This window comes from Microtus pennsylvanicus, chromosome 6, assembly GCF_037038515.1.
Source record: "Microtus pennsylvanicus isolate mMicPen1 chromosome 6, mMicPen1.hap1, whole genome shotgun sequence".
In the NCBI taxonomy this organism is placed as follows: domain Eukaryota; kingdom Metazoa; phylum Chordata; class Mammalia; order Rodentia; family Cricetidae; genus Microtus; species Microtus pennsylvanicus.
In genome coordinates, this window is record NC_134584.1 from 72,289,828 (window position 1) to 72,317,619 (window position 27,792).

Genomic DNA, 27,792 nt, shown 5'->3' on the forward strand with positions numbered 1-27,792 from the left:
GCTGAGCGATCATTAGCTCGAGATTTGATTAAAATGGTCTTTACGCGGGTTAAGAGTGAGAGCGGGACTCCATGCTTGCGCATGCGCATGCTCTGAGCCTGATGGGAGTTGTAGTTTCGCGGTGCCCCCCACATTACTTCAGTATACAGAATCCAAATCGTCGCTGGGCGGCAGTCCAGAGGAGACCTGCTCGGAGACCTGGTCTGCACACGCCTGCAGGCGATGCTGCCGCTGTGGGTGTGTGTGGTCGCGGCGTCTGCGCTCGCGGCGCCCACCCCCGGAACCCAAGAGCAGAAGCTGCAAGTGGCCCAGAGGCCCAATGTGGTGCTCGTTGCCAGTGACTCCTTCGTAAGTAGAGGGAGGACTGCGAAAGGACGCCACAGCCTGCTGAGAGCCCTCAGGGAGAGCGGACCGTGGGGTTGAGAGGTCCCGCACGTGCATACCTGCAAAGTAATAGTTAAAAGGCTCTGGCGACCCTTCTGCCTCAACCTCCCTAGAGAGACTACACCCGCGCGCCAAGGGCGGAGATTTTCATGAATTTTTAATACCAGACTAGGTCCACCAAAGCATTTTTGCCATTATTATTTAATGTATCCTGGTTTAAGTAAGTTATGAAGGGAAATGCATTATGCATTTCCATAAAAGCTTATTTGTTTTCCCACACTTGCAAAAATTAATGTTTGGGTGAGAAATGAAGGAAATTTAATTTTCTAAACCAGCGGTTCCCTAAGACCATCGGAAATATCAAATTAGGTTGCATTTCGTAACAGTAGCAAAATTACAGTTATGAGGTAACAACTAAACAATCTTATTCTTTGGTGTCACCACAAAATGAGGAACTGCATTAAAGAGTTTCAGCGTTAGGAAGATTGAGAACCACTGATCTTGACATTTAATAATTGTGTTACCAGTGATTTAAATATTAGTTGTTATAGTTTAATCTACTTTTGCCAGGAAGTGGAGCTGCACGCCTTTAATCCCAATACTTGAGAGGCAAAGGCAGGCGGATCTCTGTGAGTTCCAAGGAGAGCCTGGTCTACAGAGTAAGTTTCAGGACAGCCAGGACTGTTGTCTCAAAAAGACAAAAAAAAAAAAAAGTACTTTCTTGAAAAAGAAGGATGATAAAACATAATTCTTTTCGCTTTCAAAGCTTATGACAAAGCTACAATAATCACAATAATATGTTACAGGCAGAAAGGTAAATATTCAGAGCAATAAAATCGATTTAAGAGTCTAGAAATAAATTCTGATAAACAAGTAATGCTGAAATTAAATATCCATATATTTAATTTCAAATTAAATTAAAAGAACAAAATTGAGCCCTGTCTTCCACCATATGTAAAAATTAACTTAAAATAAGTTTATGAATTAAAGACTTCGTCATGAAAATGGAAGTATAAATTTTCATAATGTTGGATTAGGCAACTTAAAAGGAGCCAAAGATTTGAAAAACATTTCCCCTTAGAATATACACAGGTGGCCAATAAGCACATGAGACGTTTACAAGCATTGATAATCATTAGGGAACTGTAGGTCAAACCATAGTGAGACTCTATGTAGATCAAACCATCTCATTCCCATAAGGCATGAAAGTATTAGGGGATTATTTGAGAAGATACGGGGAGTCCCAGGAGGGGGAGGAGGTAAATATGTTCAAAGTATGAAACCGTTGTGTTATTTTGAACAGTTAACATATAAGAAGTTCTTCCGTATTCTAATTACACACGCCCGCACACACACGATAGACAATGACCACAGTTTGTGAGACTATAGAGAATGCTTTGTAAAGTGGTAAAGCCACCGTGGAAAGCATTTTAACTAGAGTTACTATGCAATCCAGCAATTCTATTCCTATGAGTTTGTGTCTAAGAGAAATGAAAACAGAGTTCACACAAAAACTTCTATATGACTATTAATAGCAATGTTATGCTAGAAGCCTTGAGTCGTGGTTGTGTTTGTCCCAGCAATAGGATACACTAGAACAATGCGTGACATCTAAACTTCTCCTTTGGTCCTCCTTGGTCCGGAATGATGCCATGGCTCAGAAACAGCAATTGGAAAGTGTTAGAACCAGAGCCACAGTTGTGATGTAGCTCATTTGGTACAGTCCTCACCTAGCATGAGATCAACCAGCAGCACCACAGAAGGAGGGCATGGTAACGTCTGCCTCTGACCCCAACACCCAGGAGGCGGAGACTGGGCATGATCGAAGTTAATTTACTAGTGTTCTTTTACCTCTCCCAGTGGGCTGTGGGTGTCCTGGGAATGGGCCTCTATTCTGTCTCACCATTGTATCCTCAGATGTTACAAGGTGCCTGACACATAGACACACAGGTATTTAAAGTTTATTAAAATAATTTTTAAATTATTTTTTCATTCTTCAAAAGAACTTTCCAAAAAGCACTTTAACTTAATATATGTAAATGGATTTGAGCATAAAACTCTCTCCAGTCTTATTTAGGTACTAGATTCTTAAAACATAGCTCAGTGCTTGCTTTTTATTCTTCTTGAGATTTCATACAAATATATTCTCCTACTTCTTTCCTCTTCTCCTTCTTCTCCTTCTCCTCTTCTCCTTCTCCTCCTCCTTCTTCTTGGATTTTAGCATTTCATGGTCTTTTCTTAATTTAACAACCCGAATTTTCTAGCTTCCTGTCTTTGGCTTTTGTATCCCAATATTGGTTTAAGTATGAGTAACAGCTCAATGAAGCAGCATCATAAAGTAGCACATGTTCGTGTGCAAGCGCAGATAGAAATGAGAAGAACATGGTTGCCACCACCTGTTCAAGGAGAGAGTGGCTGGAGAAAGATGAGAGACTAGGTTGGGAATGGGGTGCCTCCGAGAGCAAAATGGAGTGATACACTATACTGATGGTCTGCGTTTGCTGTCTGCACAATAAAAGTTAAAGTGGAAGGGGAAGAATGGACATCTAAAATTGTCCTCTGCTTTCTCTGTGTACATGATGACCAACAGTGGTTGGATTTCTTTATTTCAGGATGGAAGACTAACATTTCAACCCAGAAGTCGGGTAGTAAAACTTCCCTCCATTGACTTGATGAAAGCTCATGGCACTACCTTCCTGAATGCCTACACTAACTCTCCCATCTGCTGTCCATCTCGTGCAGGTAGGACAATGCTAATGGAACGGGCTGATCCCTAAAACGACATCTACGTGTGAAATATCATACGCAAACCTATTTTAAAACCTATTGTAAAGTCGCTTCTGGTACCTAATAAAAAATACCTCGGGGTAACTGCTGTGTGTTCTATGGTGTCAATGTTCGGGTCATTCGAATTTCTAATTTTTCTGAAGAATTTCTTTGATTTAGAATTGAATTTGAATTTCTTGTTTCTCGGAAGAAAAGCTTTTTCTTGCGTGGGATGCTGTCTAGTTCCTGTGTTGTTGTTTCATTTCTTCCTTTGGTTGTCAAGCAGATGTCAAGAGAGTTCTGTGTCTAGGATGTCTTTCCACGAGGCTTTGGGAGGAGTCCGCAGCTCTCTGGACGCTCTTCCCAAGCAGAACTCTTTTTTCCTTTCTTTTTCTTAGAAAAACCTAGTGAAAAGATAATGAATAGGAAAGTCCTTGAAAGGTAAGGGAAACAATGTCTATAATTGTCAGTACTCTAACTTATGGTTTAAAAAAACTAGAAAAAAATACATACAGAAAGCTTTTCTGACTGAAAAACACTAATGATGTGCAAGCTTTATATTTAATTCCAGCCATAAATACAACAAATACCTTAATCAACTTAACCTCCAGCCTTGGTGAATAGAAATCCTTGTAGGGCTTGCCCTCCGATAAAATGGGTACCAGTGAGAAATGCCCGGGATCTGCTGAAGCTGATGGCGTTTCTTATTCCAGATCACAGACTGAAACAGCCAGTGATGATTCAGTTTTAACCTTCATCCGTTCCTTTCATTTCTCTTTTCACCTCAGCGATGTGGAGTGGCCTCTTCACTCACTTAACAGAATCTTGGAATAATTTTAAGGGTCTTGATCCAAATTATACAACATGGATGGATGTCATGGAGAAGCATGGCTATCAGACTCAGAAGTTTGGAAAACTAGACTATACTTCGGGACATCATTCCGTTAGGTAAGATGAAAGCAAATGCTGCCCCCTGCTGCACACTCATGGACTCTGCATGCTTACTTTACCGCAGGGCTTACTTTACCCTTACTCCCTTGAGTATGCCAATTTGGCTAAAGCTTAACTTCGTTTAATCTTCTTAAAATATTAAACTGTTAACATTCTGATGGGTTTTTGTCTAAAACATTAATATCTATGGTTAATGGATTTAGATATTTGTGAAATAGCTTAGCCTCTGAATTATTTTGTGAGTTTCCATTATAAATCTTTTTCATTTTACAGTCTTTGTAACAGTAGCCTATTTACCTTTGAGGGTTCTCTAGAACTTGAAACTATTGTAACTTTCCTCTCGTTTTAGTAAACCTTCAAATGGCAGGCAGCTAGCTTAGCTAGGGCTTTGGCTCCAGGGTAGACAAGGTGCTCAGCATGCACAGGGCCCTGGGTTCTACCCACACCACCACAAAAACAAAGCAGCTGCACACTGTGGTAAAGAGTAATGGCCTAGTTTTGAATTCTAGTTTTTCTACTGTAGTTTGAATTCTAGTAATTTTGAACATGCCTACTCTCTCTGAACGCCGCTAATGTGATGATTAAACTGGACAAGAAGGGCAGGGAAGTGCTAACGTGCAGGCCTGAAATTTACCTTAATAATATTTGCCCACCCATATGGTTGGCCCTGGCTGGTGTCTGGAAACTCAGGTTTCAAGGGTGTTTTCCACCTTTCTGTAACTGTAGGCGTGTGCTGGGGTGCTTGTGTTAATCAGCTTTCTTCGGAGACAGGTTTTTGGTATGGTGTGTCTGAGTCACTAGGGTCTGCACATGCATGGACTAGAGGCAGCGCTTCCCCCGCCGTCACAGTTCCACACTGGGAGATTCGGGGGTGCCCTGAGCTCTCTGCACAGAAGCTTGTGCCTATGCTTCTTCACCCCTGCTTCTCTTTGTGTTGTTTGCTTTGTGCGCTTTAATGTAAAAACATATCCCGGGTCCTAAAGTTCCGCCTACAAACCTGGGTGTGGTCTTCAGTTCCCTAACACTGGGGACTCACAACAAAAACAGAAGACTAGGTAGCACCTTGTGCCTAGAAAGTGATCATTGAGAGTGACAATATTAATAGTGGCGAGCCATGGCAAGTGAGAGAATTGAAAACTAAATGTCATAAGGTGACAAATTAAATAGTGTTCCACCCAAACTTCATGGGACTTCAGAATGTTATCTTATCTGGAAATAGATCCTAACTACAATTATAACTAGTTAAAGGTCTCAAGATGACACTCTGTACTTAGGATCAACTCTTATTGGAAGAAGGGAAAGGCAGGGATGCACAGAGAGGACAGCTGAGGGCAGAAGCAAAGACTGGAGTGATAGCAACAAGTCAGACATGACAGAATCGCAGGAAGACACAGCGCAGTCTGGCAGAGAGCCTTCAGCAGGAGTGTGGCTCTGATGGCTGACTTCAGACTTCCCGTCTCTAAAGGTGGGAAGCACACACTCTGCTTTAAGTGATTCATTCTGCGGTAATTTACTAAGCAAGCCCTAAGGAGGCAGTGCAGTGAGTCTGTGGTTAAACCAATGCTAGAATACTCTGAGTATTATTTTGCTGTTATTTCTGGTATTAAATTTCTCCCCTTTTCTGTTTAAACTCTAAAATATAGCCACACTCCTCCCTTCTGTCTCCCATCACGGAGCTGTCCCTTCTGCGGGAGAGCATCCCCAGCCTGCTCACCGTCTGCCCCCCTCAGGCTCCTGTCATTCCTCCCTGAGTTATCAATGGCCTCCAGCTGGACTCAACAGTGATCTATAAATGTACACCTGATCAATCACATTACTGACCTGCTTTGAATCCATGAGTTATTCTTCCTAGATTTCATTAGAATCCCACACCCAGCATGGTTTATATGACCCCGCCTGCGGACATTCTGGATTCATGCCATGCGCTAATGCATGTCCTTAATGTGCTTTCACCAGGGACTGTTGTCCAAGGTGCCGGGCTTTCTGGGTAAAATCTCACCCCGTATTCTGCTTTGCCTTAAGAATTTAGCAGAGGGGGCTGGAGAGATGGCTCAGAGGTTAAGAGCACTGATTGTTCTTCCAGAGATCCTAAGTTCAATTCTCAGCAATGACATGGTGGCTCACAACCATCTGGAATGAAATCTGGTGCCCTCTTCTGGCCTGCACACATACATGCAAACAGAACACTGTATATGTAATAAATAAATTTTAAAAAAAGAATTTAGCAGAAAGGAGGGCAGACAACATGCAGTGTGAGAAGTGATGTTATCCTGCTTACTATCCTTCTCACCTTGGGAAGATTCCTTAATTTCCCTTAAGTTTGGGGACTCCTATTTGTAAATTGGAATCTGTTTACTTATTGAACAGCTGAGTCTTATCTGGTTAACATTGAAGATACTGTAACAGGAATAAATGAAACTGTCTGTGGCAGTTCCTGGTGCAGAATGAACGTCTGTTCTGTGGGAAAGATTGGAGTGATGTGGATCCAGTCAACAAGCCTTACAACTCCTGCCTTTCTGAAGTGGTTTACATTTCCCATTATTTCATGGAATTTCACAAATTTCTCCTGAAAATATTTCCTTTTATTTTTATAGAGAAAATGTACTTGTGGTGGTTTGAGTGAGAGCTGCCCCCATAGGAGCATATATTTAAATACTTTACCCCAGTTGGTAGAACGACTAGGAAAGGGTGGGAGGTGTGACCTGATTAGAGGAGCTCACACAATTCCCAGCCAGTTCTCTCTGCCTCGTGCCTGTGGGTTGACAGGGCACCATGCCTGCTGTTGTAATGCTCCCTGCAATGACTATCATAAACCCCAAAACTGTAAGTCCAAATAAATGCCTTTTGATAAGTTGCCTTGGTCGTAGTTTCTTATCACAGCAGTCAAAAAGTAAGTAGGACAGAAACTGGAATCAGGGAGTGTTCTGCTGCAGAGACAGGTCTGATCATGCTGCCCGTGCAGGGAATGTGGAAGACCTAAGGGCTTTGGATTAGGAAAGCCATTGAATGCTATAAATGGGGATTAATGGGACCTCCTCGTAGGAGCCTGGAAGACAGTGTTACAGAGAGCAGTGTGGACTTATGGAGGCCCAGCTCAAAGTTTAAGAGGGGAACAATATTAGACACTGCCATTCTTGTGATATTTTAGCAAAAATATGGCTACTTCCTGACATTGTCTCCAAATTTGCCTGAGTCTAAACTGAAAAACATTGAATGATGTTCTTGGCCCAGGACATTTCAAGACCACCTGATGTTGACTCTGTGGTGTCATTGCTTGTTATGCAGGTCTGTGTAAAAAGAGAATGAGTGGGGCAAAGGGAACCCGAAATGCACAGCTAGAGCACTGACCGAGCAGGAGATGCCATGTTAGAGATGCACAGCTAGAGGACTGACCGAGCAGGAGATGCCATGTTAGAGATGCACAGCTAGACGAGATTCCATGTTAGAGATGCGCAGCTAGAGGAGATTCCATGTTAGAGATGCGCAGCTAGAGGAGATTCCATGTTAGAGCCGAAGCCGATGGAGTCAAAGTTGCATGATAGCAGCGGCTCAGGCGAGGTCCTACCCAGCTAACCCTGCAATTTGTGGAAGATTTTTATTCCTCCTAAAAAGTAGCTACCAAGGAAAACTTAGGCAAATATAATTCCGGGAGGGGCCGAGTTCCATCCCAAGCGGGCACACAGACCTGGCAGCATGGGGCCACATGCTTCCTGTATTAGAGTCCTGACGGGTACAGGAGTGAAGGATCATGGGATCTTCCTTGGCCTGTGATTAAGGAAACTCAGGGGAGTCCCTGTGTGGAGGCCCTGAGAGGCAGGCCTTTGGGCGAACCTGTAATAGTGAAGCCTGGATGGTGTTGGAGACACCAGAACCATGGGGTGTCTGCAGCGACCTGCATAAGGGAGTGGACCAGACTAACAGAGAGAAGTGTGTTGTAGTCAGCAAAGCTGCGCATGTTAAGCCATCGAAGCCATTTGACTTCAGTCAAGGATCTAGAGTTTGCCCTGATAGGTTCTGGTCTTGCTTTGGTCTAATATTCCCTCAGTATGCCTCCACTCCTCTCTTTTGGAATGCTAATATATATTCTGTGCTGTTATATATGACAGGTATGTAAACTGGTTGTGATTTACTGTTAACATTGCCATGAGTCTCAGAAGAGACTCTGGACTTTGACCTTTTAAACAGTGTTGAGATTGTGACAGATTATAAGGACCTTTTAGAGTTGGACTAAATGAATTTTGCGCTATGATATGACCACAAGTCTTTGGGAGTCAGGGAGTAGAATGTAGTAATTTGAATGAGAAGAGCCCCCATAGGCTCATTTGTTGGTCCCTTTTGGTGAAAAGAGGTGTGTCACTGAAGGTGGACTTTGAGTTAGCTCTCTCTGCCTCCTGCTTATGAAATAAGAAGTAATATCTCAGTTACTGCTCCAGCATGATGCCTGTCTGCCTGCTCCCGTGATCCCTGCCATGATGGTCCTTGCCCCCTAAAATTATAAACCCTAAATAAATGCTTTCTTTTATAAGTTACCATGGTCATGGTATTTTATCACAGCAATGGAAAAGTAACTAGGAAATTTTCTTATTTATGGCGTGCCATGAAATGTTTCTATAAAATGTATACATTGTATAATACACAAATCATAGTTTGTCTCTATATTAGTTACTTGTCTCATTGTTGCCATAAAATACCTGACAAAAGCAACGTCGTGAAGAAAGGGTGGGATTTGGCTCACAGTTCAAAGGGACCGTTCATGCTATCAGGGAGGTCAGGACAAGAAGAGCGTGATGTGCTCATAACCCTGAAACTTGAGTCAGCCGGCAGAGAGGGCTGGAAGCTGCTGCTTGCTTACTTCCTTCTCTTATTCATTACAAGACCTCAGCCAAGGAAGGTGCTGCCTATCAGGAGAGGGAGGAGTTGCAGGATCTGCCCGTTTCTGATTGGCCAACTCTAGCCTGCCCAGACCTTGCAGGCTTGAGGGCTCAGGAGCTGACCAGGATGGAGGTAGCAGTCCAGCCTCACCAGGGAATGGACAAGTGGTAAACCGGAAGTGCAGAGCTGGGGAAAGGGAAAATTGGCTGTGACAAGGCCAGTCAAGGTAAGTGGGAGCAGCCATGCAGGTCGGGCCCCCAGCTCCAAGCTCACACTCACCTGGGGTACCCTGCCTCATCAAGGCTTGGTGCCTTCGCACTGCCCACATTAAGTGATTCTTCACACCTCAGTTAACCTAATCTAGACGTTTTCGCTCAGAGGTACCCTGAGGTTAGTCTCTTTGGTGATTCTAGATCCTGTCAACTTAGCTCTCAGAGCTGACCATCACCGTATCCTCATACATCCCTTCTCGGGGCAAAAACTCTCAGAGTCCTTAATATTCTGAAGTGCTTAATAAATATCTGCCTACCTCACCACGTAATAGGAAAGCAGGATGGCTTTCTGCTTAGGACGTTGTTAGAATGTTGATCCCGCAGTGTGTGTTTCTCCACTTACGCCATGCCACACTCCCCTCAGCCTGTGAGAACCACAAGTCTAGTCCCAGCTTCCAGATCTACTTTTTCAGGAAGTGAGCCCATGCCCTACTTGTCTTCTGTGCCTGGCTGATTCCACTTGACACAGGGCCGAGTTCCCGCTGTGGCAGCACACGTGACAGAACGTCATTTTTCTGGGCTGAGCACTCCTCCAGTGTATACAGCACATTTTCTCTATACTCTCTCTGGTGGATGACGGCTTTAGATTGTTTTAGGGGGGTTATATTGTTTTTCGATTGTCTTGCTTTTGCTTTTTTTTTTGCTTGTTTTTCAAGATAGGGTTTCTCTGGATAGCCCTGGCTGTCCTGGAACTCTCTGTAGAAGAGGCTGGCCTCAAACATAGAGACCTACCTACCTACCTCTTGGCTTCCAAGTCCTGGGATTAAAGGCATGTACCACTGTGCCTGGCAGTCTGGTGAATTTTTTGAGAGTCCGTTTAATTTCTTCTTTTAAAAGTTCTGTGTGTATGTGGCGGGGGAGGAGAAAGAGGGGACACTTGCATGCTTACATGCCGTGGTGCGTGTTGAGGTTAGAGGACCACTTTCTAGAATCCATTCTCTTCTTCCGTCATGTAGGTTCTGGAGAATGAACGTGGGTCTTCAAGTTTGGGTGGCAAGTGCTTTTATCTACTGAGCCACCTCCCCCAAACTGTTCCTTGGTTGACCTGATTTGCCCCCACCTTGAGGACACCCTGATTTACTCTGCGTCTTTCCAGTTGTTGCCTGTCTGTTGGCTCTTTCTCACTGCAGTTGCTGTGAATAATACTGCCTTTCTTTTACCACCTCTTTCTGATAGGAAGCTAGAAATGTTAAAAATTAGGCATATAAAGAATATGAGAATTTTCAGACTTTTTATAATTTCCTAGTAAGGTTAAAATAAATAGTTGGAGGTGTATGGGTAAACCAGCATTCCTACCAGCAACTGGAGTAGCATAGGCATTCTTAGCAGAGAAAGCAATGGAAAAGAAAATTACTCGGAATATGAAATACTTTAACTAATGTCTTACTTAGGGTTATTATTGCTGTGCTAAATCACCATGACCAAAGCAGCTTGGGGAGGACAGGGTTATTTGACTTACACTTCCACATCAAGTTCATCACTGGAGGAAGTCAGGACAGGAACTCACGCAGAGCAGGGACCTGGAGGCAGGCGCTGACACAGAAGCCATGGAGGGGTGCTGCTTACAGGCTTGCTCCCCATGGCTTTCTCAGGACGATGTGCCAGGGCTGGCACCACCCACAAGGGGCTTGCCCCCACCCATCAATCACTAATTTAAAAAATGCCTTACAGCTGGATCTTATGGAAGCAGTTTCTCAATTGAGGTTCCCTCCTTTCAGATAACGCTAGTTTATGTCAAATTGACATAAGACCAGCCAGCACAACTAAATATCTTTCTGTAAGAAAAATTACTAGTCTATGCAATCTGTCATAACCTTAGCACAAATCAGTATTTAATTATATTCCATGGTTTTGAAAGATGTGATATTTAACTTTTTAACTGAGATGTGTCGTGATACAGTTATCTAAACACTTAAGGAAATCTTAACACTGTTTCCCTGTTTCTTTCCAGCATTTGTAGAGCCAGTTTCTAAGGCAGCGTGAATGTTTTCTAAACTGCTTATGTTCTTATACCCTCAGTAACCGTGTGGAAGCGTGGACGAGGGACGTTGCATTCTTGCTCAGACAAGAAGGCAGGCCTGTGGTTAATCTTATCCCAGACAAGAACAGAAGGAGAGTGATGGCAGGGGACTGGCAGAATACAGACAGAGCCGTGGACTGGCTGAGGCAGGAAGCCATTAACTCCACCAAGCCATTTGCGCTTTACCTGGGACTGAATCTGCCCCACCCTTACCCTTCACCTTCTTCAGGGGAAAACTTCGGCTCTTCTACTTTTCAAACGTCTCTGTATTGGCTTGAAAAGGTAAGTATTCTGTGTGTGCCAAAAGTAGACATTCATGTCACACGCAGAGCCCCTGGTGCCAGCTCAGGTTTACTTTTATTATTTTTATGGAAAAATTGGAAACTTACACTTTTTCCTTTTTTGTTTTGTTTTTTGTTTGTTTGTTTTGAGACAGGGTTTCGCTGTGTAACAGCCCTGGCTGTCCCGGAACTAGCTCTGTAGAACAGACTGGCCTTGAATTTACAGAGATTCCCCCTGCCTGCCTCTACCTCCCAAGTGCTGGGGTTAAAGGTCTGTGCCACCACTGCCCGGTGGGAATTTATACTTTTAAACTAAAACAGTAATGAGTTTGTTAAAAGGATAGTATTTTGAAAATAAAATATTAGTGCTTGTTACCTGTATAGAGTTGCATATGGTATGTTTATAAGAAGGAAATGGAAGACATTATCTCTGCAGTGTGGGCTGGCCTTATATTCCTAGTTCAGACTGCTAAAAATAATCACCCAAAAGGAAACTGAAAAACCATCTTAATTGTCAAAGGAAGAGTTTATCATTTTTTCTAAAAATTTTAAAAACATCTGTCAAAATAGTTAAAATTTTGCCATGATTTGTCAATAGAGAGAGAAAATGTATTATTTAGTACATTGTGCTGAATACACAGAGATGTCTGGTATCAGTGTTGTAAAGAGCATACTAGGTACATTGTGAGCCTTGCCCGCCTCCCCTGTGCAGCTCCTGACCTGCAGTATGGCCACCGCCTCCCTTGTGCAGCTCCTGACCTGCACTGTGGGCCACCGCCTCCCCTGTGCAGGTCCTGACCTGCAGTATGGCCACCACCTCCCCTGTGCAGCTCCTGACCTGCAGTGTGAGCCATGCCCGCCTCCCCTGTGCAGCTCCTGACCTGCAGTGTGATCCTTGCCCATCTCCCCTGTGCAGCTCCTGACCTGCAGTGTGAGCCTTGCCCGCCTCCCCTCTGCAGCTCCTGACCTGCAGTGTGGGCCACCGCCTCCCCTGTGCAGCTCCTGACCTGCAGTATGGGCCACCGCCTCCCCTGTGCAGCTCCTGACCTGCAGTATGGCCACCGCCTCCCCTGTGCAGCTCTTGACCTGCAGTGTGAGCCACTGCCTCCCCTGTGCAGCTCCTGACCTGCAGTGTGAGCCACTGCCTCCCCTGTGCAGCTCCTGACCTGCAGTGTGAGCCACTGCCTCCCCTGTGCAGCTCCTGACCTACAGTGTGAGCCACTGCCTCCCCTGTGCAGCTCCTGACCTGCAGTGTGAGCCACTGCCTCCCCTGTGCAGCTCCTGACCTGCAGTGTGAGCCACTGCCTCCCCTGTGCAGCTCCTGACCTACAGTGTGAGCCACTGCCTCCCCTGTGCAGCTCCTGACCTGCAGTGTGAGCCACTGCCTCCCCTGTGCAGCTCCTGACCTACAGTGTGAGCCACTGCCTCCCCTGTGCAGCTCCTGACCTGCAGTGTGAGCCACTGCCTCCCCTGTGCAGCTCCTGACCTGCAGTGTGGGCCACTGCCTCCCCTGTGCAGCTTCTGACCTGCAGTGTGGGCCACCGCCTCCCCTGTGCAGCTCCTGACCTGCAGTGTGAGCCACTGCCTCCCCTGTGCAGCTCCTGACCTGCAGTGTGAGCCATGCCCGCCTCCCCTGTGCAGCTCCTGACCTGCAGTGTGAGCCATGCCCGCCTCCCCTGTGCAGCTTCTGACCTGCAGTGTGAGCCACTGCCTCCCCTGTGCAGCTCTTGACCTGCAGTGTGAGCCATGCCCGCCTCCCCTGTGCAGCTCCTGACCTGCAGTGTGGGCCATGCCCGCCTCCCCTGTGCAGCTCCTGACCTGCAGTATGGGCCACCGCCTCCCCTGTGCAGCTCCTGACCTGCAGTGTGAGCCACTGCCTCCCCTGTGCAGTTCCTGACCTGCAGTGTGAGCCATGCCCGCCTCCCCTGTGCAGCTCCTGACCTGCAGTGTGAGCCACCGCCTCCCCTGTGCAGTTCCTGACCTGCAGTGTGAGCCATGCCTCCCCTGTGCAGCTCCTGACCTGCAGTGTGAGCCACTGCCTCCCCTGTGCAGCTCCTGACCTGCAGTATGGCCACCACCTCCCCTGTGCAGCTCCTGACCTGCAGTGTGAGCCATGCCCACCTCCCCTGTGCAGCTCCTGACCTGCAGTGTGAGCCATGCCCACCTCCCCTGTGCAGCTCCTGACCTGCAGTGTGAGCCACTGCCTCCCCTGTGCAGCTTCTGACCTGCAGTGTGAGCCATGCCCGCCTCCCCTGTGCAGCTCCTGACCTGCAGTGTGGGCCACCGCCTCCCCTGTGCAGCTCCTGACCTGCAGTGTGGGCCACCGCCTCCCCTGTGCAGCTTCTGACCTGCAGTGTGGGCCACCGCCTCCCCTGTGCAGCTCCTGACCTGCAGTATGGCCACCACCTCCCCTGTGCAGCTCCTGACCTGCAGTGTGAGCCATGCCCGCCTCCCCTGTGCAGCTCCTGACCTGCAGTGTGGGCCACTGCCTCCCCTGTGCAGCTCTCTATAACAAGCATATTCCCTTGGCTTTGCAAATTGTCATATTTCTTTCTCTATTTAGGTCAACTTCCTAACTTTTACTTTTTGGCTTCCAATATAGAGTTCCTTTGGTGTGAATATTTTTACCAGTTTCTCAATGTAAATCTCAATCCTTTTCTTCAGACTGGTCATCCTGATTGTGAATCTGAATCCTTCAAGATGGCACACATTAGCATTCCAAGAGCATCCTTTTCTTCTGTTATCTCATATATGTGTGGTTTGGATCCACTTCAGCACTGGCACGCTTTGTTTCTTTACTGAATGCTCATCTTTCTGAGTTTCCTTTCATTTTCCCCTTTTGTGAAGTGTCTCATGGATTTATCACTGGAAGACAAATTCACTCTATGACTTTTCAAAGAAAGCTCACCAAATCTGAAAGACTCCTGCTCCTGATCATAGAAATAGGTTTACTCAGCCCATTCTTGTTTGGAGAATTGAGTGCTTAATTTCCATTCTCTTCCATCCTTCTGTGTATGAAACATTGTGAAGTTGGCCTGTGGGAAGAAACGGTATTATACCTTTGCTTGTATGAAGAATTTTCTTCTCCTTTTCAGGTAGCTTATGATGCCATCAAAATCCCAAAATGGTCAGTTTTGTCGGAAATGCACCCTGTGGACTATTACTCTTCCTATACCAAAAACTGCACGGGGAAGTTTACCAGGAAGGAAATTAAAAACATTAGAGCATTTTATTACGCTATGTGTGCAGAGACAGACGCCATGCTAGGTGGGTGGCGTCATTAATAAGCAACTGCAGGAAGAACAGGGCACTGTTTTTCCAACATGCTGTGAATGTCGGTTGGGACTTGCAGGAGCGTCCTCAGAGATCTCTTAAAGCAGTTGCTTAAATCCCTCAGATGTAGAACCTTGGAGATACTGACTCATAAAAATACACTAACAACAGAGGAAAAGAGCCCTTTCTGTTTTAATTATTCATAAGTTCTCAGATTTGTTCATACATAAAAAGTCATAGAAATCTGTTTTCTGCTTAAAACAAAACACTGTTGGTCTTGTCTGTACTTGGCTGAACGTGACAGGCGTGTGAGAGGCAGCTTAGCTTCCAGGAGATAAAAAGTTCTGCTTTCCAAACACTGATGTAGAAGAATCAGTTTGGTTTTTGCAAACACCTTTGGACTCTTGGGAGAGTGGACGTCGGGAGTTAAATCGACAGAGACACAGAGGAATTAAGAGTAGAAAAATCTCTTTAACTTTTCTCCCAACAGATTTAATTTGTCACATATGCTCATGACATACATGACATAACACTAGTTATCAAGCAACATTTTTATGTAAAGATAGAAAAAGTCACTTTCTGATAAAAAAAATTGTAGGTGAAATTATTTCTGTGCAATCACTCATATCTAAATTAAAATGAGAAAAGTCCAATATGAATCTTGTGAATACTGGGAATGTCAGTCTTAGGGGAGGGACAGATGGTAGGTTAAGGTATTGTGAAGACAACATAGCACTCATGGTTCCTTCACAGTATCATTTGAGACATCTTCAAATGTGTTCTGTGGGAGAAACGAGAGCGGGGGAACTGCAGCCAGGATCTAATATATGAGAGAAGAATAAAATAAAATAAAATAAAATAAAATAAAAATGTCTTCCAGAGTGCTTCAGAGTACTTGCTGCTCTTCAGAGGGCATGGGTCAATCTATTGTCCAAAAATGTTCTGCTTCTTAGCATCAAGTAAACAGAGGTCCATGTGCCTTCCCTGTACTCTGACTGGACCTTCAAATGCATGCATTTAATATAGACCTTCACTCCCCAAATTCAAGACCTAGGAAAATAAAGATATTTTCTCCTTTCTCTGCACTATGCTTTATTATGATTCCCATAATTCCAATGAGGAGCAACTTTCGAGTCAAAGAGACAAGGTCTCTCAGAACATCTCTGCTCAGTTTTTCCCAAGTCCCACTATATGCTCATGGCTCCTCCTCCTTTAAGGTGGGATATCCACAACTGCGCCAGCTTTAAGAGCATACCATGGCAGTTGTGCAAGGGGCTAGGAGAAGGGATAGCTGGGAATTTAGGGTTGCCCCTCACCCCTCTTCTTGTGCAGAAAGCTTGAGTCAGTACTGGTAGCAGTCTCATTAACATCGGAGTCATGTCCAGAGTGACATCCAGACTTGTCTGTCTATCCCCATTTGAGGCACTGAGAGGAAGAAGCCACTCTGGTCTCAGTGTTCCCTGACAGAAGCTAAAGAGGTGGTCTGGTCTGGCAGATACTGAGTGTCAGCTGAGGAGAAAGCATGTGAGGCCATGAGGTTCTACCTAGGTGGTGAGAAGTATTGCAACAAGCTCTGAGTGCGCTCGTTTGAACTTGGTGTGGCAAAAAAAAAAAAAAGCGCGAACTAAAGCTAATCCAAAGAACTTTCTTGATTTCTATGATAGGTGAAATTATTTTGGCTCTCCGCAAGTTAGATCTTCTTCAGAAAACCATTGTTATATACACTTCAGACCATGGCGAGATGGCCATGGAACACCGCCAGTTCTATAAAATGAGTATGTATGAAGCGAGTACCCATGTTCCACTTCTGATCATGGGACCAGGAATTAAGACCAACCTACAAGTACCAAATGTGGTTTCTCTTGTGGATATTTACCCTACCATGCTTGGTAAGTACTGTGTTTATGGAAATACTTGTTTGTAAAGCTGGAGAGAAACAAGTGAAGTACTCAGAATCCCACTAACTTGAGCAACTCTCTCATTGTCAGTCAGATTCGTATTCTGAGAAACAAGGACAATGTTCCCAGTTCTAATGGCCCTCACTCTCTTTAGTCATTTTCTCTTCAAAAGATTCACAGTCTGGATATGACTATAAAATAAGACACATCAGATTTTGGGATGCATACCTTTATCTTTTTACTTATATACAACTTTCTGCCACCACCTCCCTAGAATATAAGTATTTCTACTACTGAATCTTCTCTCCACTTTTTACAGGGCCCATCAGTCACTTTTCTATTGCTGAGACAAAGCACCATGGCAAAGGCTACTATTAAAAGAATTTAATTGACTTATGTTTTCAGAGATTAAGAGTCTATGATGGGGAACAAAAGCATAGCATCGTGGCAGGAACAGCTCAGACCTTGCATTATGATCCATACGTTGAGGCAGAGAAAGAGCTCCGGGAATCACATGCGTCTTTTGAAACCTCAAAGCCTGCCTCAAGTGACACACCTCCACCAACAAGGCCACACTTCCTAATCCTTCCCAAACAGTTCCACCAACTGGGAAGGCTCCACCATGTATTCAAATATGTGAGCCTATACAGGCCGTTCTTTCTCTGTCTAATAGTGTGAACATATGTCCCCTCAAAAACATTTCCTAGCTGTACACTGTTTACTTTATATCCTGCTTCTTAATGTCTGTAGAGATACCCAAAGGTCCAGAGTAGTAACATTTGGACTGCTGTTTCTATTGAAGGTCATAGACTATAGAAAATTGTCTAAAACTGTTGTGTTTTAATTTAGCAGAGTAAATTTATTACATTTTGCAGCTTGTACATCATCCAGTGAAGTCAGGGCAGGAACTCATGATGGGAACCTGTAAACAAGAAGTTTACTGGATGGCACCTCATGTTTTATTCAATTTGCTTTTTGATTTTATTTATTTATTTATATTTTATGTGTGAGTGCTCTGCATGTAGACCTTCATGCCAGTAGAGGGTATCAGATCCTATTACAGATGGTTGTGAGCCACCATGTGGTTGCTAGGAACTGAACTCAAACCCTCTGAAAGAGCAGTCAGTGCTCTTAACTGCTGAGCCATCTCTCCAGTCCCCAGAAGTGTCATTTAAGTTCATCACTGTTTAAATACTACAGTTCTGTTCCGTGGCATTACGTTTTACAAAAATCACCATTGACTTGTACGTGTTGGTGAAAGATAACTTATTTCCCTACTTTGGAGATGGTAAAATGTGAAATACCTACCTTAAAAAAATCAAAGCAGTACAGGTTCTTATTTTCTTCCTTTATTTGCCTGGATGTTAATTTAAATCAGAGCTGTCTCCTTTGTCACTGTGTGCTTGAACATCTTTCTAACTTTGGAATTTCTGTCTCTGGTTGGTCATTCGTCACTTGGTTTCCCTTTGTTGCAGAGCAATCACCACGTGGAGCCAGGCCTTGGCCACTTTCCCACTCGATGCCTTTGTCTTAAAGTAGAATAAGGTAGAAAAGAGTAGTTATTAGATACTGATTTATTGTTTCTTTAGTGGTTCACTTAAAGCACTGCTAGTACAGCCTCTTTGCCCAGCATGACTCTGCTCACTACCAGGAAGAGAACGACCTGGAGAAAGAGTTACTACATGGAGATAACATGGGGTACATGCCAGTTCACAGCCGGTCGTTTCTGTAAAATCTCTGTTGCTTGTCTGCCCCACCTTGTGGTTTTACAGTATAAAGTGAGAATACAAGCTAGGTTGGGCACGGGATTGAGGCCTTTCAGGAGCTGTCCTGGCTCTGGTCCACCAGTGACCCCTCCTTTCTTGCAGCACGTCGGTGTCAGAGCGCTTAGTCCAGAGCACTCCCCTTCAGGTCGGCTTGAAATGCTCCCTCTTGTGCCTCCTCCTCTCATGTGTTAGTCCCAGCTACAGTCTCCCTCTCTCCCTCTCCTTTCCCCAGATCCTTTCCTCCTCCTTTCTCTTCATAGAAGGACAGGCCTCCCAGCTATATCCAAACATAGCATATAAAGTTACCACAAAACTAGGCCTATCCCATCATATTAAGGCTGGATGGGGCAACCCCGTAGGAAGAAAAGAGTCCCAAAAGTAGACAAAAGAATCAGAGAAATATCCCACTCACACTGTTAGTAGTACCATAGGAACCCCAAGCATCACAACCGTAACATTAGTAGAGGACCTAGGTCAGACCCATACAGGCTCCCTGATTGTAAGTTCAGTGTTTGTGAGCCCCTATGAACCCTGATTAGCTGATTCTTTGAGCCATTTTCTCATGGTAGCTTGACCCCTCTGCATCCTACAATCCTTTCTGGCCCTGCTCTGCAAGATTCCCAGAGCTCTGCCTGGGTCTGTTGTGGGTCTCTGCATCTGCTCCCATCAACTGCTGAAAGAATCCTCTCTGAAGACGATTGTGCCAGACACCCGGCTGGTTACATAAGACAACTAGTTCAGGTTCGGTATCCCCCATTCCTAGGAGCCTTTGTCAGGCTCACCCTTGAAGCATCATTCATAAAAACTCAGAGAGAGTTATTGGGGTTCAACCTGAAGGTTGAAAAGCAAAACAGCCAACCACTGGCTCTTACCTCTACCTCAGTCTGAAATGGTGGTCCTGCCTCCAGGAATCTCAGAATGAGACTGTGAGCTGTCTCCTCCTGTTTTATAATCCTCTCTCGTTCTGGAATTAAAGATGTGCACCATCACCCAGTTTCTATGGCAAACTAGTATAGCTACTGGGATTAAAGGTGTTTGTTAACATTACCTGGTCTGTAAAACCGACTAGTGGGGCTGTTTTAATCTCCGATGTTCAGGCAAGCATTATTTATTAAAATACAAATGAAATACCACTACACACCCCCGTGGATTCCTAGGAGTTTTCATTGCTTTAGGTTTCTACCTCACCCCAGAAATGCCCCCAATTCCACTTGTCTCTCCCAGTACTTTCCCCTCCTCTACCCTTCACTTCTAATCCTTCTTGTTCCCATTCGTACTCATCCCCAGTACACCTAAGAAATTTATTCTCTTTCCCTGTCCCGGGGGTCTATGGATTGTAACATGGTTATCCTGTACTTTATAGCTAATATCCATTTATTATTGAGTACATATTATGTTTGTCTTCCTAGGTCTGGTGATTTTTTATAGTCCCATCCATTTGCCTGCAAATTTATGATGTCATTTTTTTAACAGCTGAGCAGTACTCCATTGTGTAACTGTACCACATTTTCTTTAAGTATTCTTCAGTTAAGGGACATCTCGGATGTTTACAGTTTCTGGCTATTAAGAATAAAGTTGCTATGAACATAACTGAGCAACTATCCATGTGGTATGGTGACTTGTCCTTTGGTTGTATGCCCAGGACTGGTATAGCTGGGTCTTGAGGGGATCAATTCCTAATTTTCTGAGAAACTGCCATATTGATTTCCAAAGTGACTGAACAAGTTTGCAGTCCCACCAGGAATGGCAGAATGTTCCCCTTGCTCCACATCATTGAGCAGATTGAGCTGTTGCTTGTGTTTTTGATCTTAGCCATTCTCATGGGTGGAATCTCAGAGTCATTTTGATTTGTATTTCCCTGATGAGTAAGGATGATGAATATTTCTTTAATAACATTCCTTGGCCATTTAAGATTCTTCTGTTGAGAATTCTCTGTTTAGATCTGCACCCCATTTTTAATTGAATTACCTGGTTTTTTGATGTCTAGTTTCTTGAGTTCATTATGTATTTTGGAGACCAGTCATTTGTTAGATGTGGGGTTGGTGAAGATCTTTTCCCAATATGTAGGCTGCTGTTTTGTCTTATTTACGCTGTCCTTTGCCTTACAGAAGTTTCTCAGTTTCAAGAGGTCCTATTTGTTAATTGTCAATCTTAGTGCCTATGCTACTAGAATTCTGTTCAGAAAGTTGTCTCCTATGCCAATGCATTCAAGGCTAGTCCCAACTTTTTCTTCTGTCAGATTCAGTTTATCTGGCTTTATGTTGAGGTCTTTGATCCACTTGGACTTGAGTTTTGTGCAGGGAGACAGCTATGGATCTATTTGCATTCTTCTACATATCAACATCCAGTATGACCAGCTACCATTTGCTGAAGATGCTTCCTTTCTTTTTTCTCTATTGTGTATTTCCAGCTTCCTTATCAGAAATCAGTTGTCCACAGGTATGTGGATTTATATCTGGGCCCTCAATTCAGTTCCACTGATGAATACCTCTGTTTTATGTCAATACCGCCCAGTGTTTTACCAACACTGTCCTTAAGATCAGTGTTTGACATGCATCCCTTTTGTGAGTGATTGGTTTCATGTGCTCTTATTCTGAGTATTTGACAGGTGAAACAGTCATTAAGTCACTCCGGAGCACAGGCTGGACCGTGCCAGAGCACAGGCTGGAACGTGCCAGAGCACAGGGTGGACTGTGCACCACTTTTGAGTTCATAAGGCACAGCAACAATAAATTTTATCTACAATACATTACCTGCTTTTGTTTAATTCTGTAATCACTTTTAACTACTAGCCCCTCTTTGCGTAGGCCTTGTTACTGTCCCATGAGCTAAGTGTGTCAGGCACTGTTCTCAAATTTAAGTGAGTTAGCTAGTTTTCACCAAAAATGAACATTTGAGATAGAAGTACTCTTATTATACCTCTCTTAGAAATGAGGAAACATGGGGCTGGAGAGATGGCTCAGCGGTTAAGAGCGCTGGCTGCTTTTCCAGAGGATCCAAGTTTAATTCCCAACACCCACATGACAGCTCGCAACTGTCTATTACTCCAATTCCAGTGATCCAACATTCCAAAAAGAGAAATATACAGGGGAAACACCAATGCACATAGAAATAAAAATAAATAAAAAAATATTTTTAAAAGAGAGATGAGGAACAGTCAGAGAACTTACTAAATCACTCAAGGTAACATGGTCTATGCATGAGCTCTTCAGTCTAGGCAGTTAGGTTACAAAATCTGCATATGCTCTCTAGTCTGCAACCTTTAGTGATGGGAAAATAGGAATGATGTTTCAAGATAATTCCAATGAATTAGTAAAAAGGCATTTTACTTTTGTTCCGAAGATATTGCTGGGATTGCTGTGCCTCAGACCCTCAGTGGGTACTCTTTGTTGACACTGTCATCAGAGGCATCTGCAAATGAGCAGACATTCAAAATGCACCGTCCGCCCTGGATCCTAAGTGAATTCCATGGATGCAATGCAAATGCCTCCACCTACATGCTGCGAACCGGCCAGTGGAAGTATATAGCCTACTCTGACGGTGCCTCCGTGCAGCCGCAGCTCTTCGGTAAGCTTCTTGATCCAGTCTAAGTAGAATGAGGTGTTCTACACCACATGCTCAAGGGAATGGATAATTGTTGTTAACACAAATGAATACCTATTGCTTCTCATACTGGGACAGGCTACAATAGGTCATCTCAGTCTCATGGTTTGGAGTGAGTGTTTAGATCTAGTCTCTGTTATCTGTGACTGCTAATGGTGAAGATCATTTGTGATATGAGTTACCAGTGTTCACTAATGGAAGAGGGGCCGCTGCTTCCCACATCAGCACCTGAAGCTTGGTCTCCAGATCTCATGTAGCCATGTGTTTCTTGGTAATGTCTTCCCATGTTTGTTCTGTTTCTCCATTCCCAGTCAACACCTTGTCATTACACCTAAGTTTCATCGATTCTAGGAGATCAATGCCTAGCTGCTGGAGAGTCTGTACATTCTTGATACTTTATTTAATGTTAATCATGGTCCTGTGAGATCATATTGTTCTCTTCGCCTTACTGGGAAGGAAACTGGGGAGTCACAGGAAGTTTGCTAGCTGTGCAGGGCCTCAGATCTAGGATGTCATAAAAGTAGAAGTTCAGCACGGGTCTAAGCACAAACCCACAGCTCCTTCCACCTCCGAAATGCCTTTTAGCATCATTCTCTGTGAACTCATTCTTAAACTGAATTTTTTATTTAGAGTTCTTCTCCTATTTTATCTTTATTTATTATTATTCTTATTATCATTCTCATTATTATTTGTTTTTTTGATACAGGGTTTCTCTGTAACATCCCAGGCTGGCCTTGCACTCAGAGATCCGCCTGCCTCTGCCTCTTGAATGCTGAGATTAGAGGCATACGCCACCACCACCCGGCTAGAGTTTTTCTTATCTTTTATCCCCACGTTATACATAGAATAGGTATGAAGGCCACTATTAATACTTATTACTTCCGAAATTTCCCTCCTAATTACAAATATTAGAATTATTGACAGAAATAATTCTTTTGGGGCCAGAGGACTAACTTCCTTAAGTTTATGAACATGTATTTGTGGATTCCAACAGAGAAACTCAGGTACCTTCATAGACACTGTGAAATGAAATCTGCAGAACTCCTACATCAGGCCCAGCAAACCTAACCAAGTCAGAGCAGAGTTCCTCAAGCCCAGGGCCATGCAGTCCAGCAATCCTTCACAGCAGCTAATCAGAAGGGCACACCTGAGCAGCTCCCTATGATGAAGCACCCCTGCTCTGCTGTGGGACAGTGGTCTGTACCCCACCAGTTGTATTTTAAATAAACGCTGATTGGCCAGTAGCTAGGCAGGAAATAGAGGCAGGGCAACGAGAATTCTGGGAAGAGGAAAAATTCAGCCTGCAGTAGTGTCCCAGACACAGAACAAGCAAAATGTGACTGGCACACTGAAAAAGGTACTGGCTAACACAGACAAGAATTATGGGCTAATATAAGTTATAAGAGTTGATAAGAAGCCTGAGCTACTAGGCCAATCAGTGTATAAGTAATGTTGATTGCTGTGTGCTTATTTGGGACTAAACGGCTGTGGGACTGGGTGCGACAGAAACATCAGCCAACAGCGCTCTGACCATGATGGAAAGTGATGACAATCTGCTGTCTGTTCCTGGTTTCCGATTCCATCGTCCTTTCTCAGCTCACAAAGCCCTCCTTCCTCTCCTCTCCCTCTTCCCCCTCAGCTCATCAGAGCACTTTGTCTATTTAAGTGGATAAGTCCACTTAATGAATTACTAAAGAAAATTCAGGGGCTGGAGAGATGGCTCAGAGGTTAAGAGCATTGCCTGCTCTTCCAAAGGTCCTGAGTTCAATTCCCAGCAACCACATGGTGGCTCACAACCATCTGTAACGGGGTCTGGTGCCCTCTTCTGGCCTGCAGGCATACACACAGACAGAATATTGTATACATAATAAATAAATAAATATTTAAAAAAAAAAAAGAAAATTCATTTACATCTTTACAGTTGTTGAAATTTTTGGCTTTCAACATATTCTGCAAAAGGTGAATGTGTCTGAAGGATCAGTAGGTACACTGACCATGACAGAACTCTCTAGCGTTTATTCATGGACTGTTCTTTCCTCTAGAGATGCCATCTTTAGTCAGCTGGCAGACTTACGTGTGCCTTTCAACATCTCCTGGCTAGTGTACCCAAACGGACCCACAGAAACATTCCCGACACACAGTTTTCCTTACTCTCAGAAGTCCATGCCCATAAGTTATTGCCTTGCTTGTTTTCCGGTAGAATTGGTACCCTGAGCCGTCACATCCTCTGTCTTCCCATCCCCTGTAAAAAGAATGTGTGTGGGTCTGAAGCCCTTGTCAGTATTCCTCACTGGTCCTTACTAAGAAGAGTTCTTATTTTCATGGCTGCTTGCTCAATTGAACTGGTTAGTGAAATTTTCCGAAACCCTAGTGATAAGATGCTTGAAGAGAAAAAGGATGTAGTGAGAAGTGAATGTGGTTATTTGTACGAGGGATTGTTCTGGCTGGGAAGTGTGAGATGGCTGTAAGTGGGCACTTGTGAACCGCCTATGTGTCAAGTCAAGGAAAGGAAAAGTTCATTCTAAGCCAGCTTGCTAATTATGAGGATTTGGTTGTTTCTGACATCAAAGAACACATAAGAAAAAATGGGATGGTAGGCTGGTGACAGGAAGATGTCTGTTCACTCATTACACAAGGGCTTCGCTGTGAGTGTATATCTGTAGCCATTCCTTGCTTCGTGGTCATGGGTGTGAATGACTGAGTCATTATGGGTTGTAATGTCAGCAGAGCGTGTTGAGTATGAGGTCACCGTGTGATCTGTGAACGCACACTGCCCATCTTCGCAGAGAACGGAAAATGGATGAATCCTAATGCCGTATCTGTCACAGTGATAGTCTCCAAAACAATTCAGCACATAACTTTCACGTCTTGTCTTTCAGATCTTTCCTCAGACCCAGATGAGCTAACGAATATCGCTACAGAATTTTTAGAAATTACTTATTCTTTGGACCAGAAGCTTCGTTCTATCATAAACTACCCTAAAGTGTCCGCTTCTGTCCATCAGTACAATAAGGAGCAGTTTCTCATGTGGAAACAAAGCACAGGACAGAATTACTCAGCTGTCATAGCACACCTTAGGTGGCATCAGGATTGGCAGAAAGAACCAGGGAAGTATGAAGACGCAATCAACCAGTGGCTCACAGCCCACTCCTCTCCGGAAGCTGCAGGCTATAAGAAAAACTTTCCCGGGATATATATGAACTGAAACAGACTAGTAATTGCTAATTTTGCTTTCTGTTAAAATGTGTACCATATCTTAAGTGCCAGTGGTTACAGAACTACGTATTTTCAGAACTGGCTACTGCTAAGACCTCATTGTTGCAGGCCTATGATGGTCCAACAGCAGAAGAATTTAAAGGACAGGAACACACATTCTTGTGTGGATAATATAGAATATGAAATATTAACAACTGTTGGTTATTACTTATGAATCATGATGTTTCATGACTTGCTTGTTTTTGATGCAACTCTTTGAATGTATTTGATGTGTTAGAACTATTAAATGGGATACAGACTCTGAACATAGCTGATTTTATTTTTGTGTTTTAAAAAGAATATGTACAAAAGGTAAAGCTTCAAAAGGCTTCCCAGTCAACTCCCCCCAGAAGGCAACTACAACCAACTTGTTTGCACCCTTTTGTAGACAAACTATACATTTGTCACCAAAGAAATGAACATACTCTTTACACACAACATGCAGACACATACACAATTGATAATATGCCCAATAGATAGCAAATATTTTATCTTTATTGTGAGCATTGATATATTTCCATAGATCTAATAACCATTAGAATTTGCATCAGAATGATCTCCCCTATGTCTGTTATTGGCCATTTTCCTTATTGGTTGCTAGCCTATTTTTCCATTACATGGATGCTTTAGATTTTAGCCTTTTGAAAAATAAAAGAGAAAAACGAGCTGGGGAGATGGCTCAGTGCTTAAAAGCACTTGCTGTCAACCAGAGGATTCAGATTCAATTATTGGCATCCACACAGTGGCTCACAACTGTCTGTAACTCTAGTTCAGGGAAGCCAATGCCTTTTCCGGGCCTTCAAGGGCACCAGGCACACATGTAGTGCACAGACATAACTGCAGGGAAAAATCCATACACATAAAATTTTTTAAGTAATAAATATTTTTAAAAATACTGGAAATAATATTTTCTTTGTAGTTTATCTTTTGTTATTGACCTGGAATTTTTTTACATGTAGAAATTTGTATTTTTCTTGTAATGTATTTATAAATCTTTATACCAAATAAATATAATTTTTAATTAAAATGTTCTTTAAAATGTTTATGAGTCGTTGTTTTGTGAGGTTTTGGGTTTGTGTCCTAATTAGAATGCTCTTCTCTCTTATGTTCATAAACAGTTTTCTTTTTAACCTTAGGTCTGATCCATGCAGAATATTTTACATATTAAAGATCTAACATTTTATTGGTGTTGCTGTTTTCTTCAGTTTTGTTTAATTGCTGAACAATTGACCTTTTGTTGCATGATCTATATCTTTTCCACTTCGTTAGTTACCTAACACCTTAGGTTGAATGCATTATTCCTTCCAAGGTCACGGGTTGGCCCTTCTGAGGGCTCTGCTTCCTGCCCCTCACATCTGCTGCCCAGGACCTCACTGGACAGTCTCTTTTTGCCCCAGGTACCCTTGCTTAATTTTTTCCATACAAATTTGCGCTATTTGCTAGTTATCAAAATGGAAAATCCCCTTTTTTTTTCTTTTCTTTTATTGGGAGGGGTACAGTTTCTCAGTGTAGCCCTGGCTGTCCTGGAACTCACTCTGTACATCTGCCTGCTATTAAGTATTTTTCCTTAAACGACCAACCTCTCCCCAGACACAAATAATCTCGATCAGACCAGATTAAAAGATGCTCATGTTTAATGGCTGCCAGCACTCCTGGGTGGCCCCCGTAGAAAACACGGAGAGAGGGACAGAGAACCAAAAGACCAAGGGAAACCGGGAGACCATGAGTTCATTCTCTGGGTGGGTGGGGGGGGGCAGTTTAAATAGCCTGTGGGAGTGGCCTTGGTCCTCCTGTTTGGCAGTCTTTCTTGACCTTCCCAGGGGAGGGAGCTTCGAAATGGAATTTTCCACCCCACATTCCAAAAATAGATGCCAGGGGGGGAGGGGTGAAGCCCCCTAACTAAACAATACAGACTCTGTATAAAGGGGGCCAGGGAGCTAAGGTGATGCTTTTAACACACCTGCCTCTGCATCCCAGGCGCAAGGATCAAAGGCTTGTGCCACCACTGCCCAGCTGCTTAGTAAATTCCTCATGCTGGCTTTGTTCGGGAGGGTCTGAGATCCTTTTAAAAGAAGACATTAAATCTGTAGCCTATTTTAGAGAGAATTAAGTCTTGGTGTCAGTCATTCTGAAGAGCATAGTCTACTTACTTTTTCTCTTTTTTTACACCTTGGCATAGAGGCCAGCCTGGGCTACGTGAGACCTTCTCTAAGAAAGAAAACTGCCGCCAATTCACAGGGACCCCTGAGCGCTTCCTCGTGTTGTGTTGTAAAGCTCTCTGCTCCGTGACCCCAATGTGACGCTGACATGAACTCACTCCTAGTTGGCACGTTAGTTATTCTGTTTCGTTGTGGCGTATTCACCAGAGAAGACTGCTCGGACATGGATTTAAGCCATTAAAAGCAGGCCAGTGACTACACTGGGCTCTCCAAGTCTTTCACAGGGGGGAGG

The 27,792-nt window shown here is 43.8% G+C and overlaps 1 protein-coding gene across 1 annotated transcript; it reads left to right on the top strand.

The window, feature by feature from the left end:
• The first annotated feature begins 77 nt into the window (after window positions 1-77).
• Arsk (arylsulfatase family member K) lies at window positions 78-26,528 on the top strand. The gene is made up of 8 exons (XM_075976433.1): window positions 78-348; window positions 2,997-3,126; window positions 3,939-4,098; window positions 11,265-11,547; window positions 14,642-14,813; window positions 16,484-16,708; window positions 21,826-22,050; window positions 24,966-26,528. The coding sequence occupies exons 1-8, from the start codon at window positions 223-225 to the stop codon at window positions 25,289-25,291; spliced, it is 1,647 nt and encodes a 548-aa protein (XP_075832548.1). The 5' UTR covers window positions 78-222; the 3' UTR covers window positions 25,292-26,528.
• The last annotated feature ends 1,264 nt before the right edge of the window (window positions 26,529-27,792 follow it).